We start from the raw sequence: 17,883 nt of genomic DNA on the forward strand, positions 1-17,883 counted from the left end.
CGGCGCTGATTGGCTGCCGGACCCACCCCTTCCCACGCGGCGGGTTCCGGCATGGAGGAAGCGGCCGTGGCGGAGCTGGCGGCGCTGCTGGCGGCCCCGGCGGCGAGAGCGGGAGCGGCGGAGGCTGCCCTGGCGCTGTCGGGGAGCGCCGAGGGGCGGAGGCTGCTGCTGGAGGGGCGGCATGGGGTCCTGGAGGCGTTGTTGGAGCTGGCGACCAAACCGTGGCCACCAGCTGCTTGCTGCGCATCGGGCGGAAAGGTCAACCCCCAACACGGGAGGGCGAGGGCGGCCAGGTCTACCCTACCCCCACCTGGACTCGGGCGGCCAGGTCTGCCCGCGGGCTCGGGCGGCCAGGTCTGCCCGCGGGCTCGGGCGGCCAGGTCTACCCACGGGCTCGGGCGGCCAGGTCTACCCGCGGGCTCGGGCGGCCAGGTCTACCCGCGGGCTCGGGCGGCCAGGTCTACCCGCGGGCTCGGGCGGCCAGGTCTACCCGCGGGCTCGGGCGGCCAGGTTTCCCCCCAGGCTCGGGCTGCCAGGCACGGATGGTCAGGGCGCTGGTCTCACCCCCAGGAGCACTAGGAGCACTAGTCCCACTCCCAGAAGCACTTGGAGAAGTGGGAGCACTGGTCCCACCCCTAGGAGCACTGGCATCAATTAGGAACACTGGGAGCACTGGTCCCAGCCCCAGGAGCACTGGGAGAAATGGGAGCCCTAGGAGCGCTGGGAGCACTGGTTCCAGCCCTGGGAGCACTGGATAGAATAAATTGGATCATCGACTCCAACCAATAATTCTATGCTCCAGTAATTCTATATTTTAGTTTTAAAATCACAGAAACTATACGTAATACTCATATTAGTAACGTCTAACAAATGTTGTCTTGTTTCAGGGCGGTGGCTGCCAGGTCAACCCGGGCGGTGGCTGCCAGGTCAACCCGGGCGGTGGCTGCCAGGTCAACCCGGGCGGTGGCTGCCAGGTCAACCCGGGCGGTGGCTGCCAGGTCAACCCGGGCGGTGGCTGCCAGGTCAACCCCGCTCTGAGCTGCCTGGTCAACCTCTCCTCGGAACCTGCCGCCCGCGAGCCCCTTCTGGCCGCTCTCCCCGCCCTGCTGGGGCTGCTGCCGGCCGGCCCGGCTTGCGGGGCGCTCGCCAACGTGTGCCGGGAGCCGGGGGCGGCTCAGCGGGTGCTGCGGGGGCTGGAGGAGAGCGGCCCCGGGCTGGCGTCGCTCCTCGAGGCGCTGGGGGAGCCGCGGCCGCCTCCGGAGCTCGGCTCCCTCCTCTGCAACCTCAGCCAGGTCCCCGAGGGGCGCCGGGGGATCCTCGACCGCTCCCGGTACGGCCGCGGGGGGGGCCAGCAAAACCCCGGGGGGGGCTCCGGGAACTGGGGGGGTCGTTCCAGTCTGATACTGGGATGGGGTCCCAGCAAACTGGGGGGGCTCTGAGCTGCCCCCCCCCCGTCCCCCCAGGCGCTCGGTGCAGCGTCTCCTGCCCCACACGCAGCTCGGGGCCCCGATCGACCTTCGCCGCGGGGCGGTGGGAGCTCTGAGGAACTGCTGCTTCCAGCACGGTGGGTTCCTCAAGGTTCCTCAAGGTTCTAGAAGGTTCCAGAACCTCCTTGGATGGTGGGATGGGACCTGAGGAACCAGTTGGGGGATGGAGGATGGTGGGATGGGACCTGAGGAACCAGTTGGGGGGATGGAGGATGGTGGGATGGGACCTGAGGAACCAGTTGGGGGTGGAGGATGGTGGGATGGGACCTGAGGAACCAGTTGGGGGGATGGTGGGATGGGACCTGAGGAACCAGTGGGTGGATGGAGGATGGTGGGATGGGACCTGAGGAACCAGTGGGTGGATGGAGGATGGTGGGATGGGACCTGAGGAACCAGAGATGAGGATGGAGGATGGTGGGATGGGACCTGAGGAACCAGTTGGGGGATGGAGGATGGTGGGATGGGACCTGAGGAACCTGTGGATGGGATGGAGGGTGGTGGGATGGGACTGTGGGTTTTCTCCATGGGTTTTGTGGTCTTCTCCGTTGACTCCACGTTCCTCCTAGAGGACCACGAGTGGCTCCTGGGCGAGGAGGTCGATGTTCTCCCCTTTCTCCTCCTCCCTCTGGCTGGACCCGAGGAGTTCCCCGAGGATGAGATGGAACGTGAGTGGATTCCGAGGGGGGATTCGGGAGGGTGGGACCTCCTGGGGCCGGTCCCACCGCGCCGGTGGCTTCTCCCCCAGGGCTCCCCGTGGACCTTCAGTACCTCCCGGCGGACAAGAAGCGCGAGGAGGATCCCGAGATCCGGAAGATGCTGCTGGAGAGCATCATGCTGGTGGGTCCCAAAAGACGTCTGGAGGGCGAGGGATCCATGGATCCGGCCTGGTCAGATCCCTCTGGAGATCCCCCAGCCATGGATCCAGCCCAGAACCCCCTGGAGATGCCTCCAGCCCATGGATCCAGCTCAGAACCCCCTGGAGATGCCTCCAGCCCATGGATCCATTCCTAGAACCCTCTGTAGATCCTCCATCCATGGATCCAGCCCAGAACCCTCTGTAGATCCTCCACCCATGGATCCACACTCAGATCCCTCTGGAGGTGCCTCCATCCATGGATCCATGTCCAGAACCCTCTGTAGATCCTCCACCCATGGATCCATGTCTAGATCCCTCTGGCGATGCCTCCAGCTCATGGATCCATGTCCAGAACCCTCCATAGATCCTCCACCCCTGGATCCATCCCAGAACCCTCTGTAGATCCTCCCCCCTGGATCCAGAACCCTTTCTAGATCCACCACCCCCGGATCCAGCCCCCCCCGTAGACCCTCCCCCCCGGATCCAGCCCCCCCGTAGACCCTCCCCCCTGGATCCAGAACCCCCTGTAGATCCTCCAGCCCATGGATCCAGCCCCCCCCGTAGACCCTCCCCCCTGGATCCAGATACCCCTGTAGATCCTCCATCCTTGGATCCAGAACCCCCTGTAGATCCTCCAGCCCTGGATCCAGAACCCTTTCTAGATCCACCACCCCTGGATCCAGTCCCCCCCGTAGACCCTCCCCCCCGGATCCAGCCCCCCCCGCAGACCCTCCCCCCTGGATCCGCAGCTGGCGGCCACCCCCGCCGGGCGCCGCCGCCTCCGGGCCGCGGGGACCTTCCTGGTGCTGCGGGAGCTTCACCGCTGGGAGCCGGAGCCGCGCGTGCTGGGGGCCTGCGAGAACCTCATCCAGGTGGGGCCGGGGGGGCCCCCGATCCCTTGGCCCCAACCCGATCCCTTGGCCCCGTTCTCCGGCCCCGATCCCTTGGCCCCATCCCAGCCCTGATCCCTTGGCCCCAGCCCCAACCCGATCCCTTGGCCCCATTCTCCATCCCTGATCCCTTGGCCCCATCCCTAACCTGATCCCTGGACCTTATCCCCAGCCTGATCCCTTGGCCCCATTCTCCAAACGATCCCTTGGCCCCGTTCTCTAGCCCCTTCCCAAGCCAATCCCCGTGGATCCTTGGCCCCGATCCCTTGCCCCTGTTGCCCAAGCTGATCCCTTGGCCCCATCCCAAACCCAATTCTTGGCCCAATCCTCAAGCCGATCCCTTGGCCCCGATCCCAAGGCGATCCCTTGGCCCCATTCTCTGAGTGATCCCTTGGCCCCATCCCAAACCTGATCCCTGACCCCGTTCTCCATCCCCGATCCCTTGGCCCCATCCCCAACCCAAACTCTTGGCCCTGTTCTCCGTCCCCGATCCCTTGGCCCTGTTGTCCATCCCTGATCCCTTGGCCCCATTCTCTGAGTGATCCCTTGGCCCCATCCCACTCCTGATCCCTTGGCCCCGATCGCCGAGATGATCCCTTGGCCCCAGCGCCAAAGCTGATCCCTGACTCCATCCCTGATCCCTTGGCCCCGTCACAAACTTGATCCCTGGCCCCATTCTCCATCTCCGATCCCTTGGCCCCAGTGTCAATCTCTGATCCCTTGGCCCCAATCCCGAGCAATCCCTTGGCCCCATCCCACCCCTGATCCCTTGGCCCCGACCTCGAGATGATCCCTGGTCCTTTCCATGATCCCTTGGCCCTGTTCTCGACCCCATCCCTTGGCCCCAACCCCAATCCCTGGCCCTGATCCCTTGGCCCCGATCCCTGGCCCTGTTATCGAGCTGGTCCTTGGCCCCGTTCCCTGTGACAATCCTCGGTCCTGGTCCTGATCCCTTGGCCCCAGCTGATCCCTTGGCCCCACCCCAACCTCAATCCCTTGGCCCCGTTCCTCTAGCCGATCCCTTGGCCCCGTTGCCACCCAGATCCTTGGCCCTCTTGCCCAGCTGATCCCTTGGCCCCGATCCCTGAGCTGATTCCTTGGCCCCATCCTAACCTCGATTCCTTGGCCCCATCTCAAATCTGATCCCTGACCCAGTTCTCCATCCCCGATCCCTTGGCCCCATCCCAAAGCTGATCCCTTGGCCCCAATCCCAAAGCTGATCCCTTGGCCCCGTCCCACCCCCGATCCCGTGACCCAGTTCCTCAAGCTGATCCCTGGTCCTCTCCATGATCCCTTGGCCCCATCCCAACCTCGATCCCTTGGCCCTGATCCCTGAGCCAATCCCTGGCCCCATTCTCCATCCCTAATCCCTTGGCCCTTTCCCAAACCCCATCCCTTGGCCCCGATCCCAACCTCGATCCCTTGGCCCCGTTCCCAGCCAGATCCTTGGCCCTCTGGCCCAGCTGATCCCTTGGCCCTGTTACCGCCCTTGTCCTTGGCCCTGTCCCTGACCCCCGAGCCAATCCTTTGGCCCCAATCCTTGGCCCCATCCCACTCCCTGATCCCCGCGTCCGAGCTGACCCCTTGGCCCCGTCCCCGATCTCCTAATCCCTGATCCCTTGGCCCCGTTCCCATAGCGATCCCTGGCCCCGTTGCCGACCAGATCCTTGGCCCTCTTGCCTGGATGATCCCTTGGCCCCATCCCAACCTCGATCCCTTGACCCAGTTCCTCAAGCCGATCCTTGGCCCTCTGGCCCGGACGATCCCTTGGCCCCATCCCACCCCCAAGCCCTTGACCCAGTTCCTCTAAGCCGATCCCTGGTCCTCTCCATGATCCCTTGGCCCCATCCCAACCTCGATTCCTTGGCCCCATCCCACTCCTGATTCCTTGGCCCCGATCCCTGAGCTGATCCCTTGGCCCCATCCTAACCTCGATCCCTTGGCCCCATTCCAAACCTGATCCCTGACCCAGTTCTCCATCCCCGATCCCTTGGCCCCGTTCTCCATCCCTGATCCCTTGGCCCCATTCCCCGAGCAGATCCCTTGGCCCCGTTCTCCATCCCTGATCCCTTGGCCCCATCACAAACCCGATCCCTGGACCTTATCACCAGGCTGATCCCTTGGCCCCATTCTCTAGCCCCTTCCCTGATCCCTTGGCCCTGATCCCCAAGCTAATCCCCGTGGATCCTTGGCCCCGATCCCTTGCCCCTGTTGCCCAAGCTGATCCCTCGGCCCCACCCAAACCCGATCCCTTGGCCCCATCTCAAACCCGATCTTTGGCCCCGATCCCTGAGCCCATCCCTTGGCCCCATCCCAACCTCGATCCCTTGGCCCCGTTGCCGGCCAGATCCTTGGCCCTCTTGCCTGGATGATCCCTTGGCCCCATCCCAACCTCGATCCCTTGACCCAGTTCCTCAAGCCGATCCTTGGCCCTCTGGCCCAGATGATCCCTTGGCCCTGATCCCTTGGCCCTGTCCCTGATCCAAGGTCCCATTCTTTGAGCTGATTCCTTGGCCCCATCCCACTCCTGATTCCTTGGCCCCGATCCCTGAGCTGATCCCTTGGCCCCATCCTAACCTCGATCCCTTGGCCCCATCCCAAACCTGATCCCTTGGCCCCGTTCCCATAGCGACCCCTGGCCCCGTTACCGACCAGATCCTTGGCCCCGACCCACAGTTCCACTCTTCAACCTGATCCCTTGGCCCTGATCCCTGAGCTGATCCCTTGGCCCCATCCCAGCCCCAGTCCCTTGGCCCCTTTCACAAGATGATCCTTTGGCCTCATGCCAGCCCCGATCCCTTAGCCCCGTCCTCGAGATGATCCCTTGGCCCCAGCCCACCCCCAATCCCTTGGCCCAGTTCCTCCAGCCGATCCCTGGACCTCTTCATGATCCCTTGGCCCCGATCCCAAGACAATTTCTTGGCCCCATCCCAACTTTGATCCCTTGGCCCCATCCCAAAGCTGATCCCTTGGCCCCGATTCTCGAGCCAATCCCTGGCCCCGTTCTCCAGCCCTGATCCCTTGGCCCCGATCCCTGAGACAGGCCCCGGACTCAAGTGGATCCTTGGCCCCGATCCCTGGCCCTGTTATCGAGCTGGTCCTTGGCCACATTTCCTGTGACAATCCTCGGTCCTGGTCCTGATCCCTTGGCCCCAGCTGATCCCTTGGCCCCACCCCAACCTCAATCCCTTGGCCCCGTTCCTCTAGCCGATCCCTTGGCCTCATTCTCCATCCCTGATCCCTGCACCTTATCCCCAAGCTGATCCCTTGGCCCCATTCTCCAAACGATCCCTTGGCCCCATTCTCTAGCCCCTTCCCTGATCCCTTGGCCCTGATCCCTTGGCCCTGATCCCCAAGCCAATCCCCGTGGATCCTTGGCCCCGATCCCTTGCCCCTGTTGCCCAAGCTGATCCCTCGGCCCCACCCAAACCCGATCCCTTGGCCCCATCTCAAACCCGATCTTTGGCCCCGATCCCTGAGCCGATCCTTTGGCCCTGTTATCGAGCCCTGTCCCCGATCCACAGTCCCATTCTTCAGCTTGATCCTTGGCCCCATCCCAGACCTGATCACTTGGCCCAGATCCCCGAGCCAATCCCTGGCCCCATTCTCCATCCCTGAGCCCTTGGCCCCTTCCCACCCCCAATCCCGTGACCCAGTTCCTCAAGCCGATCCCTGGTCCTCTCCATGATCCCTTGGCCCCATCCCACCCCAATACTCCTATTGTATTGATCCCTTGGCCCCTTCCTTTGGCCCCAACCCCCATCCCTGGACCTCGTCCCTTGACCCCGATCTCCGAGCTGATCCCTTGGCCCCATCCCACCCCCAATCCCTTGGCCCAGTTCCTCCAGCCGATCCCTGGTCCTCTTCATGATCCCTTGGCCCCGATTCCCGAGCCAATCCCTGGCCCCATTCTCCATCTCTGATCCCTTGGCCCCGATCCCTGAGTCAGGCCCCGGACTCAAGTGGATCCTTGGCCCCGATCCCTGGCCCTGTTATCGAGCTGGTCCTTGGCCGCATTTCCTGTGACAATCCTCGGTCCTGGTCCTGATCCCTTGGCCCCAGCTGATCCCTTGGCCCCGTTCCCAACCAGATCCTTGGCCCTCTTGCCCGCATGATCCCTTGGCCCCGATCCCTCAGCTGATTCCTTGGCCCCGATCCCTTGGCCCCATTCCTTGAGCCGATCCCTGGTTCTCTCCACGATCCCTTGGCCCCGTTCTTGACCCCCCATCCCTTGGCCCCAACCCCCATCCCTGGCCCTGATCCCCAAGCCAATCCCTGTACTCAAATGGCTCCTTGGCCCCGATCCCTGAGCTGATTCTTGGCCCCATTCCCAGCCCTCGGCCCCGTCCCTTGACCTGATCCCTGGCCCAGTCCCTGAGTTGATCTCTTGGCCGATCCCTTGACCTTGGTCCTCTCCACGATCCCTTGGCCCTATCCCACCCCTGATCCCTTGGCCCCGTCCTCGAGATGATCCCTGGTCCTTTCCTCGATCCCTTGGCCCTGTTCTCGACCCCATCCCTTGGCCCCAACCCCAATCCCTGGCTCTGATCCCTTGGCCCCGATCCCCCAGTGGATCCCTTGGCCCCATCCCACCCCCGGTCCCTTGGCCCCATTCCTTGAGCCGATCCCTGGTCCTCTCCATGATCCCTTGGCCCCATTCCCTCACGGAATCCTTGGCCCCATCTCCAACCTGATCTCTTGGCCTCTTTCCCCAAGGATCCCCTGATCCCTTGGCCCCATCCCAGCCCCGATCCCTTGGCCCCTGGTCCTCTAAATGATCCCTTGGCCCCATCCCAGCCCCGATCCCTTGGCCCCTGATCCTTTTTCCCCCCCCGGCAGGTGCTGATCGGGGACGATCCCCCCCCGGGGCTGGAGAACCTGCTGCTCGTGGAGGTCCCGGAGGAGCTGGAGCTGCGGCTGCAGCGCTTGGACCTCGAGGAGGACGAGGAGCGGTGGCAGCGGGAGAGGCCGGAGGGGACCCCGGGGGGCGGGGGGCTCGGAGAAGACCTCGGGGACCAACCTCGAGACCCACCAGCCCCGTCCCACCAGCCCTGAGGTGCCTCCAGCCCCTGGATCCACCCCCAGATCCCTCTGGAGGTGCCTCCAGCTCATGGATCGAGGCTGAGAACCTTCTGGAGGTGCCTCCAGCCCATGGATCAAGGCTCAGATCCCTCTGGAGGTGCCTCCAGCTCATGGATCGAGGCTCAGAACCTTCTGGAGGTGCCTCCAGCCCATGGATCAAGGCTCAGATCCCTCTGGAGGTGCCTCCAGCTCATGGATCGAGGCTCAGATCCCTCTGGAGGTGCCTCCAGCCCATGGATCAAGGCTCAGAACCCTCTGGAGGTGCCTCCAGCTCATGGATCGAGGCTCAGATCCCTCTGGAGGTGCCTCCAGCTCATGGATCGAGGCTCAGATCCCTCTGGAGGTGCCTCCAGCTCATGGATCGAGGCTCAGAACCTTCTGGAGGTGCCTCCAGCCCATGGATCAAGGCTCAGATCCCTCTGGAGGTGCCTCCAGCTCATGGATCGAGGCTCAGATCCCTCTGGAGGTGCCTCCAGCCCATGGATCAAGGCTCAGAACCCTCTGGAGGTGCCTCCAGCTCATGGATCGAGGCTCAGATCCCTCTGGAGGTGCCTCCAGCTCATGGATCGAGGCTCAGATCCCTCTGGAGGTGCCTCCAGCCCATGGATCAAGGCTCAGAACCCTCTGGAGGTGCCTCCAGCTCATGGATCGAGGCTCAGAACCCTCTGGAGGTGCCTCCAGCCCATGGATCAAGGCTCAGATCCCTCTGGAGGTGCCTCCAGCTCATGGATCGAGGCTCAGATCCCTCTGGAGGTGCCTCCGGCCCCTGGATCGAGGCTCAGATCCCTCTGGAGGTGCCTCCAGCCCCTGGGTCGAGGCTCAGAACCCTCTGGAGGTGCCTCCAGCTCATGGATCAGGGCTCAGATCCCTCTGGAGGTGCCTCCAGCCCCTGGATCCACGCTCAGAACCTTCTGGAGGTGCCTCCAGCTCATGGATCGAGGCTCAGATCCCTCTGGAGGTGCCTCCGGCCCCTGGATCGAGGCTCAGATCCCTCTGGAGGTGCCTCCAGCCCATGGATCGAGGCTCAGATCCCTCTGGAGGTGCCTGCAGCCCATGGATCAAGGCTCAGAACCCTCTGGAGGTGCCTCCAGCTCATGGATCGAGGCTCAGATCCCTCTGGAGGTGCCTCCGGCCCCTGGATCGAGGCTCAGATCCCTCTGGAGGTGCCTCCAGCCCCTGGGTCGAGGCTCAGAACCCTCTGGAGGTGCCTCCAGCTCATGGATCAAGGCTCAGATCCCTCTGGAGGTGCCTCCAGCCCCTGGATCCACGCTCAGAACCTTCTGGAGGTGCCTCCAGCTCATGGATCGAGGCTCAGATCCCTCTGGAGGTGCCTCCAGCTCATGGATCAAGGCTCAGATCCCTCTGGAGGTGCCTCCAGCTCATGGATCGAGGCTCAGAACCCTCTGGAGGTGCCTCCAGCCCATGGATCACGCTCAGATCCCTCTGGAGGTGCCTCCATCCATGGATCCTTGAATAAAAATAAAGAAATAAAGGAATTCTAGCCCCAAATTCCCTGTGGAAAGGCCGGGGGGGGGGGGGGGGAAAGGGGGCGTGGCCAGAGCGAGGGGGCGTGGCCACGTGACCTGAATGGGCGTGGTCACGTGAGGAAGCATGGAGGGGCGTGGCCTGCTTTAAGGGGCGTGGCCACCGCGAGGGGGTGTGATCACGTGACATGCTCAGAAGGGGCGTGGCTAAACGAGGGGGCGTGGTCACGTGGTTAAGGATGCAGGGGGCGTGGCCACGGGGATAAGGCAATACGAGGGGCGTGGTCATGTGAAGGGGCGTGGCTTGATGGAGAGGGGCGTGGCCACGTGGTCAGAGCAGTTGAGGGGCGTGGCCTGGCAGAGGGGGCGTGGCCACAGGCTAGAGCTGAGCCGTGGGAGCCTGGTCAGGTGAGGGGGCGTGGCTGGGGGCGTGGTCACATGACCTGGCGAGGCGGAGGGGGCGTGGCCAGCCGCCGGTGGAGTGGTCACATGACCTGAACAGGTGGGGGGGCGTGGCCATAAGGAGGGAGCGTGGTCACATGACCAGACTGGCTGAGGGGGCGTGGCCGGGGCGTGGTCACATGACCTGTCAACGAGGAGGGGGACGTGACCAGGTGGAGGGGGCGTGGTCACCTGGTATGACCAGGCGAAGGGGGCGTGGCCGGGGGCGTGGTCACATGACCTGATCCCGTGAGGGGGCGTGGCCAGGCGAGGAGGCGTGGTCACATGACCTCATCAGGCAGAGGGGGCGTGGCCAGCCGCAGGTGGAGTGGTCACATGACCTGAACAGGCGGGGGGCTGTGGCCATAAGGAGGGGGGCGTGGTCATGTGACCTGGCCAGGTGGAGCGGGCGTGGCCGGGGCGTGGTCACGTGACCTGAACAGGCAAAGGGGGCGTGGCCAGATGGGGTGGTCACATGACCTGACCAGGCAGAGGGGGCGTGGCCAGATGGGGTGGTCACATGACCTGACCACGCGGAGCAGGAAGTGGCCAGGTGGAGGGGGCGTGGTCACATGACCCAACCAGGACGGGGGCGTGGTCACCTGGCGTGACCAGGCGAAGTGGGCGTGGCCGGGGGTGGTCACATGACCTAACCAGGCCGAGGGGGCGTGGCCAGCCGCAGGTGGTGTGGTCACATGACCTGACGAGGCAGAGCAGGCGTGGCTAGACCACGCCGGGGGGGGGGGGGGGAGGGGCGGCTGGTCACGTGACCCGCCCAGGCGGAGGGGGCGTGGCTAACGGCAGGAGGGGGCGTGGCCTCCGCACCCGGAAGCGGCGCCGAGCAGGTCCCGATCCGGTGAGGGCGCTGGGGGGGGGGGGGGGGAGCGGGGACCCTGGGGGGGGGGGGAGGGACACCCAGGGCTCCCCCCCCCCCCAAGTCGTACCCCCCTCCCCCCCCCCAATTCCCGAGGAGCTTCCAGCCCCCCCCCCCCGGGCCTGGGTGCGGATCCAGGGGGCAGGACGGGGGGGGGGGGGTGGGGCCTTCCAGCCTGGTTTCCCTGCATTCCAGCCCTTGGAAATGGGTCATGGAATGAGCAGAGCCCAGTTCAGGGCTCCCAGGGCTCCTTCCAGCTGGATTTCCCTGGAATTCAGCCCTTGGAGGGCGTCAAGGAAAGGTTCAGGGCTCCTAGAGCTCCTTCCAAGCTGGTTTCCCTGGAATTCAGCCCTTGGAAGGGGTCAAGGAAACGTTCGGGGCTCCTAGAGCTCCTTCCAAGCTGCTTTCCCTGGAATTCAGCCCCTTGGAAGGGGTCAAGGAAAGGTTCGGGGCTCCTAGAGCTCCTTCCAAGCTGGTTTCCCTGGAATTCAGCCCTTGGAAGGGGTCAAGGAAAGGTTCAGGGCTCCTAGAGCTCCTTCCAAGCTGGTTTCCCTGGAATTCAGCCCTTGGAAGGGGTCAAGGAAAGGTTCAGGGCTCCTAGAGCTCCTTCCAAGCTGGTTTCCCTGGAATTCAGCCCTTGGAAGGGGTCAAGGAAAGGTTCAGGGCTCCTAGAGCTCCTTCCAAGCTGGTTTCCCTGGAATTCAGCCCTTGGAAGGGGTCAAGGAAAGGTTCGGGGCTCCTAGAGCTCCTTCCAAGCTGGTTTCCCTGGAATTCAACCCTTGGATGGGGTCAAGGAAAGGTTCGGGGCTCCTAGAGCTCCTTCCAAGCTGGTTTCCCTGGAATTCAGCCCTTGGAAGGGGTCAAGGAAACGTTCGGGGCTCCTAGAGCTCCTTCTGACCTGGTTTCCATCGAGGAGCTTCGGACTCCTCGGGACTTAGCGGGGATGGTTGAGTTTTCCGAGCCTGACGCGGGATCTTCTCCCACGGGCAGGTGAGGAAGGCCAACGCGGAGGAGAGAAGGTGGTGGAGATGTTCTCCTGGGGGCTCCGAGCTCTCTAGGGCCGACGTCGGGATCCGATGGAAGCGGGAGAAGCCGATGAGGAGCTCGGGCTGGGATCCCACCTTCCCCGCGGCTTCCGTCGGACGTCTCCGTCGCTCCCAACGGCGACTCCCCCGCCCCGAACCGGGGCCACCAAGTCTTCTCGGTGGGAATCGGAGGCGGAAAAATAGGTTCCCCGGGGAGCTTCGGCTGCGAGAGTTGGGAAGGTGCCAACGGCCTCTTCCTGGTGGGGAAGCTGAGGACACGGAGCATGACGGAGTCACGGATCAAACGTGAGCTCGGGAGCGCGGTGGGAGAGGTGGAGGGGCTTCCAGCCTTGGGTTGGTGATGGCTGGAGGGCAGGAGGGTCTGCAGAGGGAGCTGGATCCATGGCTGGAGGGCAGGAGGGTCTGCAGAGGGGTCTGGATCCATGGCTGGAGGGCAGGAGGATCTGCAGAGGGATCTGGATCCATGGCTGGAGGGCAGGAGGATCTGCAGAGGGATCTGGATCCAGGGCTGGAGGGCAGGAGGGTCTGCAGAGGGGTCTGGATCCAGGGCTGGAGGGCAGGAGGATCTGCAGAGGGATCTGGATCCAGGGCTGGAGGGCAGGAGGATCTGCAGAGGGAGCTGGATCCAGGGCTGGAGGGCAGGAGGATCTGCAGAGGGAGCTGGATCCAGGGCTGGAGGGCAGGAGGATCTGCAGAGGGGTCTGGATCCAGGGCTGGAGGGCAGGAGGATCTGCAGAGGGATCTGGATCCAGGGCTGGAGGGCAGGAGGATCTGCAGAGGGATCTGGATCCAGGGCTGGAGGGCAGGAGGATCTGCAGAGGGATCTGGATCCATGGCTGGAGGGCAGGAGGATCTGCAGAGGGAGCTGGATCCAGGGCTGGAGGGCAGGAGGATCTGCAGAGGGATCTGGATCCATGGCTGGAGGGCAGGAGGATCTGCAGAGGGATCTGGATCCATGGCTGGAGGGCAGGAGGATCTGCAGAGGGATCTGGATCCATGGCTGGAGGGCAGGAGGATCTGCAGAGGGATCTGGATCCAGGGCTGGAGGGCAGGAGGATCTGCAGAGGGATCTGGATCCATGGCTGGAGGGCAGGAGGATCTGCAGAGGGATCTGGATCCCTGGCTGGAGGGCAGGAGGATCTGCAGAGGGATCTGGATCCAGGGCTGGAGGGCAGGAGGATCTGCAGAGGGAGCTGGATCCAGGGCTGGAGGGCAGGAGGATCTGCAGAGGGATCTGGATCCATGGCTGGAGGGCAGGAGGATCTGCAGAGGGATCTGGATCCATGGCTGGAGGGCAGGAGGATCTGCAGAGGGATCTGGATCCATGGCTGGAGGGCAGGAGGATCTGCAGAGGGATCTGGATCCAGGGCTGGAGGGCAGGAGGATCTGCAGAGGGATCTGGATCCATGGCTGGAGGGCAGGAGGATCTGCAGAGGGATCTGGATCCCTGGCTGGAGGGCAGGAGGATCTGCAGAGGGATCTGGATCCAGGGCTGGAGGGCAGGAGGATCTGCAGAGGGATCTGGATCCATGGCTGGAGGGCAGGAGGATCTGCAGAGGGAGCTGGATCCAGGGCTGGAGGGCAGGAGGATCTGCAGAGGGAGCTGGATCCAGGGCTGGAGGGCAGGAGGATCTGCAGAGGGATCTGGATCCATGGCTGGAGGGCAGGAGGATCTGCAGAGGGAGCTGGATCCAGGGCTGGAGGGCAGGAGGATCTACAGAGGGATCTGGATTCCTGGCTGGAGGGCAGGAGGATCTGCAGAGGGAGCTGGATCCATGGCTGGAGGGCAGGAGGATCTGCAGAGGGATCTGGATCCAGGGCTGGAGGGCAGGAGGATCTGCAGAGGGGTCTGGATCCAGGGCTGGAGGGCAGGAGGATCTGCAGGGGGAGCTGGATCCATGGCTGGAGGGCAGGAGGATCTGCAGAGGGATCTGGATCCATGGCTGGAGGGCAGGAGGATCTGCAGAGGGATCTGGGCTGGATCCATGGGCTGAGACCAACGGGATGAGGTTCAAGCGTTGGGTCCTGCTCTTGGATCTCAACCCCGAGCAGCTCCAGGCTTGGGGAGGAGCAGCTGGAAGGTCCCTGGAGGAGAAGGACCTGGGGGGTTGGTTGAACAGGAGCCAGTGGTGGCCCAGGGGGCCAAGAAGGCCAAGGGCATCTTGGCTTGGAGCAGCCCCGGCGTGGCCAGCAGGTCAGGGAGGGGATTTATGGACTCGGTGAGGCCACATCTCAAATCTGGGGTCAGTTTTGGGTTCCTCGCCCCAAGAAGGACCTTGAGGGGCTGGAGCGAGTGCAGAGAAGAGCAACGAAGCTGGGGAAGGGGCTGGAGACCACGAGGAGCGTGTGAGGAACCAGGTTGGATGGAGCTTGGAGCTCCTGGTCCAGCGGGAGGTGGGACTGGATGGACGTTGAGGTCCCTTCCCACCCAACCCAGGATCCTGTGAGAAGGGCTGAGGCCCCGTTGGCCCCGAGATGCTCCACGGGCTCTTTGCCAAGTGCCTGCAGGCATCGGGCCTGAAACTAATTAACCTCGTTAGCTCGAAGGACCTAATGAGAGAGACGTGGCTTCGTTACCCGGCTCTCTCAGAGCAGGGGCGCTGGCTCTTGGGTGTCCCTGAGGGCTCCGTTGTCCTCATTCCTCAAGGTTCTCCTCCATCCTCGTCCCTCAAGGTTCTCCTCCATCCTCGTCCCTCAAGGTTCTCCTCCATCCTCGTCCCTCAAGGTTCTCCTCCATCCCCAGAGTTCTCCACCATCCTCATCCCTTGAGGTTCTTCACCTTGAGGGACGAGGATGGAGGAGAACCTTGAGGGACGAGGATGGAGGAGAACCTTGAGGGACGAGGATGGAGGAGAACCTTGAGGGACGAGGATGGAGGAGAACCTTGAGGGCTGAGGATGGAGGGGAACCTTGAGGGCTGAGGATGGAGGAGAACCTTGAGGGACGAGGATGGAGGAGAACCTTGAGGGACGGGGATGGAGGAGAACCTTGAGGGCTGAGGATGCACAACGGACGCTGTTTTCCATCTCCAGGAGATGCTCAGGGCGTGGAGAACCTCCTCAACTTGCTTTTCTCGCTCAGGGCTGGCTACCACCTTGATGGACGCCACCACGGACAAGGACCCGCTGGTCCAGGAGCAGATCTACAAGGCCTTGTGCCACCTGGGGGAGTCGGAGCCCGAGGAGATCCTCAACGCCTGCGATGAGTATCTGCGGCAGCACGACAAGGTAGGAGGTTCGCCAGGGCCATCCCCGAAGGTCTCCAGGGTGAGAAACGGTTCCTGAGACCCTTGGGTTGGGTGGAGAGATCTTTGGGTTGGGTGGAGGGACCTTTGGGTTGGGTGGAGGGACCTTTGGGTTGGGTGGAGGGACCTCTGGGTTGGCTGGAGGGACCTCTGGGTTGGCTGGAGGGACCTCTGGGTTGGCTGGAGGGACCTCTGGGTTGGCTGGAGGGACCTCTGGGTTGGCTGGAGGGACCTCTGGGTTGGCTGGAGGGACCTCTGGGTTGGCTGGAGGGACCTCTGGGTTGGCTGGAGGGACCTCTGGGTTGGCTGGAGGGACCTTTGGGCTTCACAGAGACCTTCGGGTTGGCCGGAGGGACCCTTGGGTTGGCCGGAGGGACCCTTGGGTTGGCTGGAGGGACCTCTGGGTTTCCTGGAGGGACCTCTGGGTTTCCTGGAGACCTTGGTGGAGACCTTGGTGACCCTCCACGTTCTCCTTGGTGCTTGCAGCTGGGCTACCCTCACCGCGTCATCATCCTCAAGGCGATGGAGACGATCGTGAGGAGCAACATCTCCCTCCTGGACAAGAGCATGGCCAAGGTGGTCATCTTCCTGGCCTCCCACGAGATGACCAAGTCCAAGGTAGGACCTGAAACCTTCTCCTGATGCTCTCGGGCCTCCTGCTTGAGTCGGGGCTGCTCGGGTGCCCTCGGAGCCGGTGGGATGGAGGTCGGATGGTGGTGGGAACAGCCGACGGGGTCGGGTTCTTCTGGGAGGAGATGAAGATGAAGCCGGTGGGTCCTCGCGAGGCTCTTGGTGCCCACCGTGACGTGGGTCCCACCTCCATCCGTCCCAGGAGATGATCAGGGACTGGCAGCAGGCGGCCAGCGACGTCCTGGTGGCCGTTGGCCAACGCTTCATCAACAAGGTGATGGAGGAAGTTCTCAGCAAGTTCCAGCCGGGGATCCTGCCCCATTTCTTCGTCGTCCAGACCTTCGCCAACCTCTCCGTGGCCAACGGTGAGTCGGGACGGGCCCTGGAGGTGGGATGGGGGGTGGAGGTGGACGTTGAGGTGGAACCCGAGCGGTTCTTCGAGTCAGGAACCCACCAGACTCGCTGGGACGATGGAATCGTGGAGGTTGGAGAAGATGGTTAAGGTCGCCGAGTCCAACCTTCCCACCGGCTCTTCCAAGCTCGGTTCGGTCCTAACGAGGACCTCAACGGCTCCCACCACGAGGCTGGTGGGACCCAGAGTAGCTCCCAGCTCAATCGGTGGTTTCAATCCAGGCTGGAAGGGGGAGGAGAAGCTCAACGGGAGCCACCGACGTGAGCTCCAAGCCCAGAAGCCACCTGGGCTGCCTCCGACGTTGAGGGAGCAGCAGGTAGAGAGAAGGTTGTCCCCTTCTTCTCTGCTCTGGTGAGACCCAGCGTGGGGTTCTCCGTCCGGTTCTGGAGTCCTCGGAGCAGGAAGGACCTGGAGCTGGTGGAGCGAGGCCAGAGGAGGCCACGGAGATGATCCAAGGGCTGGAGAACCTCCTGGAGGAGGAGGCCAGGCTGAGAGAGTTGGGGTTGTCCAGCCTGGAGAAAGTTGGCTGCTCCATCTTTGGAGGGGCTTCAAGGCCACGTTGGATGGAGCTTGGAGCCCCTGATCCCGCGGGAGGTGTCCCTGCTCATGGTTGGAGCTTGATGGGCTTGGAGGTCCCTTCCAACCCAACCTATTCCATGATTCTCCGATTCGATGAGGCTCGGAGAACTCCCCGTTGGGCTCTTTTCTCCTCGAAGGGACCCGGTTTCCAAGTGATTCTTCTAGGATGGAGCTTCTGACAGGTCCGGCTGGGGAAAGATCTGCTGATCCCCACCTTCTGGACGTGGTCGTGACCTCCAAGGGCTTGGAGGAGCGAGGTCGTCCACCCGGCCCTTCAACCCCTCCAGGGATGGGGACTCAACCCCCTCCCTGGTGCCTCCACCAGGGCCCCGTGACCCTTTCCGTGAAGAAGTTCTTCCTGATGTCCAGCCTGGTGGAGCTTGAGGTGGTTCCACCTCGTTGTGTCCCCTGGGAGAAGAGCCCAGCTCCCTCCTCTCCACAACCTCCTCTCAGGGAGTTGGAGAGAGCAATGAGGTCTCCCCTCAGCCTCCTCTTCTCCAGGCTGAACCCCCCCAGGTTCCTCACAGGCTCCTCGTGGTCTCCAGCCCCTTCCCCAGCTTCGTTGCTCTTCTCTGCACTCGCTCCAGCCCCTCAAGGTCCTTCTTGGGGCGAGGAACCCAAAACTGAGCTCAGATTTGAGATGTGGCCTCACCGAGTCCATAAATCCCCTCCCTGACCTGCTGGCCACGCCGTGTCTCCTCCAAGCTAAGATGCCCTCAGCCTTCTTGGCCCCCTGGGCCCCTGCTGGCTCCTGTTCAACCAACCTTGGAGGTCCTTCTCCTCCAGGGACCTTCCAGCTGCTCCTCCCCACCCCTGGAGCTGCTCGGGGTTGGTGACACCCAAGAGCAGGACCCAACA

The 17,883-nt window shown here is 63.6% G+C and overlaps 2 protein-coding genes across 5 annotated transcripts in view; both read left to right on the forward strand.

The window, feature by feature from the left end:
• The first annotated feature begins 48 nt into the window (after nucleotides 1-48).
• LOC138734444 (protein HGH1 homolog) lies at nucleotides 49-9,823 on the forward strand. 4 transcript variants are annotated; one of them, XR_011339573.1, is made up of 9 exons: nucleotides 49-258; nucleotides 888-1,330; nucleotides 1,464-1,564; nucleotides 2,054-2,152; nucleotides 2,233-2,324; nucleotides 3,093-3,215; nucleotides 8,073-8,330; nucleotides 9,069-9,355; nucleotides 9,765-9,823. XR_011339573.1 is itself a non-coding variant. In XM_069882089.1 (8 exons), the coding sequence occupies exons 1-7, from the start codon at nucleotides 52-54 to the stop codon at nucleotides 8,286-8,288; spliced, it is 1,281 nt and encodes a 426-aa protein (XP_069738190.1). In that variant the 5' UTR covers nucleotides 49-51; the 3' UTR covers nucleotides 8,289-8,330; nucleotides 9,069-9,813. The 4 variants fall into 4 exon arrangements, 2 of the variants coding, with proteins under 2 accessions (XP_069738190.1, XP_069738191.1); XR_011339572.1 differs by having other exon boundaries at nucleotides 9,069-9,642; nucleotides 9,765-9,804; XM_069882089.1 differs by having other exon boundaries at nucleotides 9,069-9,813.
• Nucleotides 9,824-12,101: 2,278 nt separating this feature from the next.
• MROH1 (maestro heat like repeat family member 1) overlaps nucleotides 12,102-17,883 on the forward strand; it is a 78,872-nt gene continuing 73,090 nt past the window's right edge. Inside the window, 4 exon segments of the mRNA XM_069882077.1 lie at nucleotides 12,102-12,445; nucleotides 15,242-15,387; nucleotides 15,891-16,022; nucleotides 16,237-16,399. Coding sequence (XP_069738178.1) covers nucleotides 12,424-12,445; nucleotides 15,242-15,387; nucleotides 15,891-16,022; nucleotides 16,237-16,399 — 463 coding nt within the window. The 5' untranslated portion in view covers nucleotides 12,102-12,423.

Source organism: Phaenicophaeus curvirostris, unplaced genomic scaffold (assembly GCF_032191515.1).
Source record: "Phaenicophaeus curvirostris isolate KB17595 unplaced genomic scaffold, BPBGC_Pcur_1.0 scaffold_75, whole genome shotgun sequence".
Taxonomy (NCBI): Eukaryota; Metazoa; Chordata; class Aves; order Cuculiformes; family Cuculidae; genus Phaenicophaeus; species Phaenicophaeus curvirostris.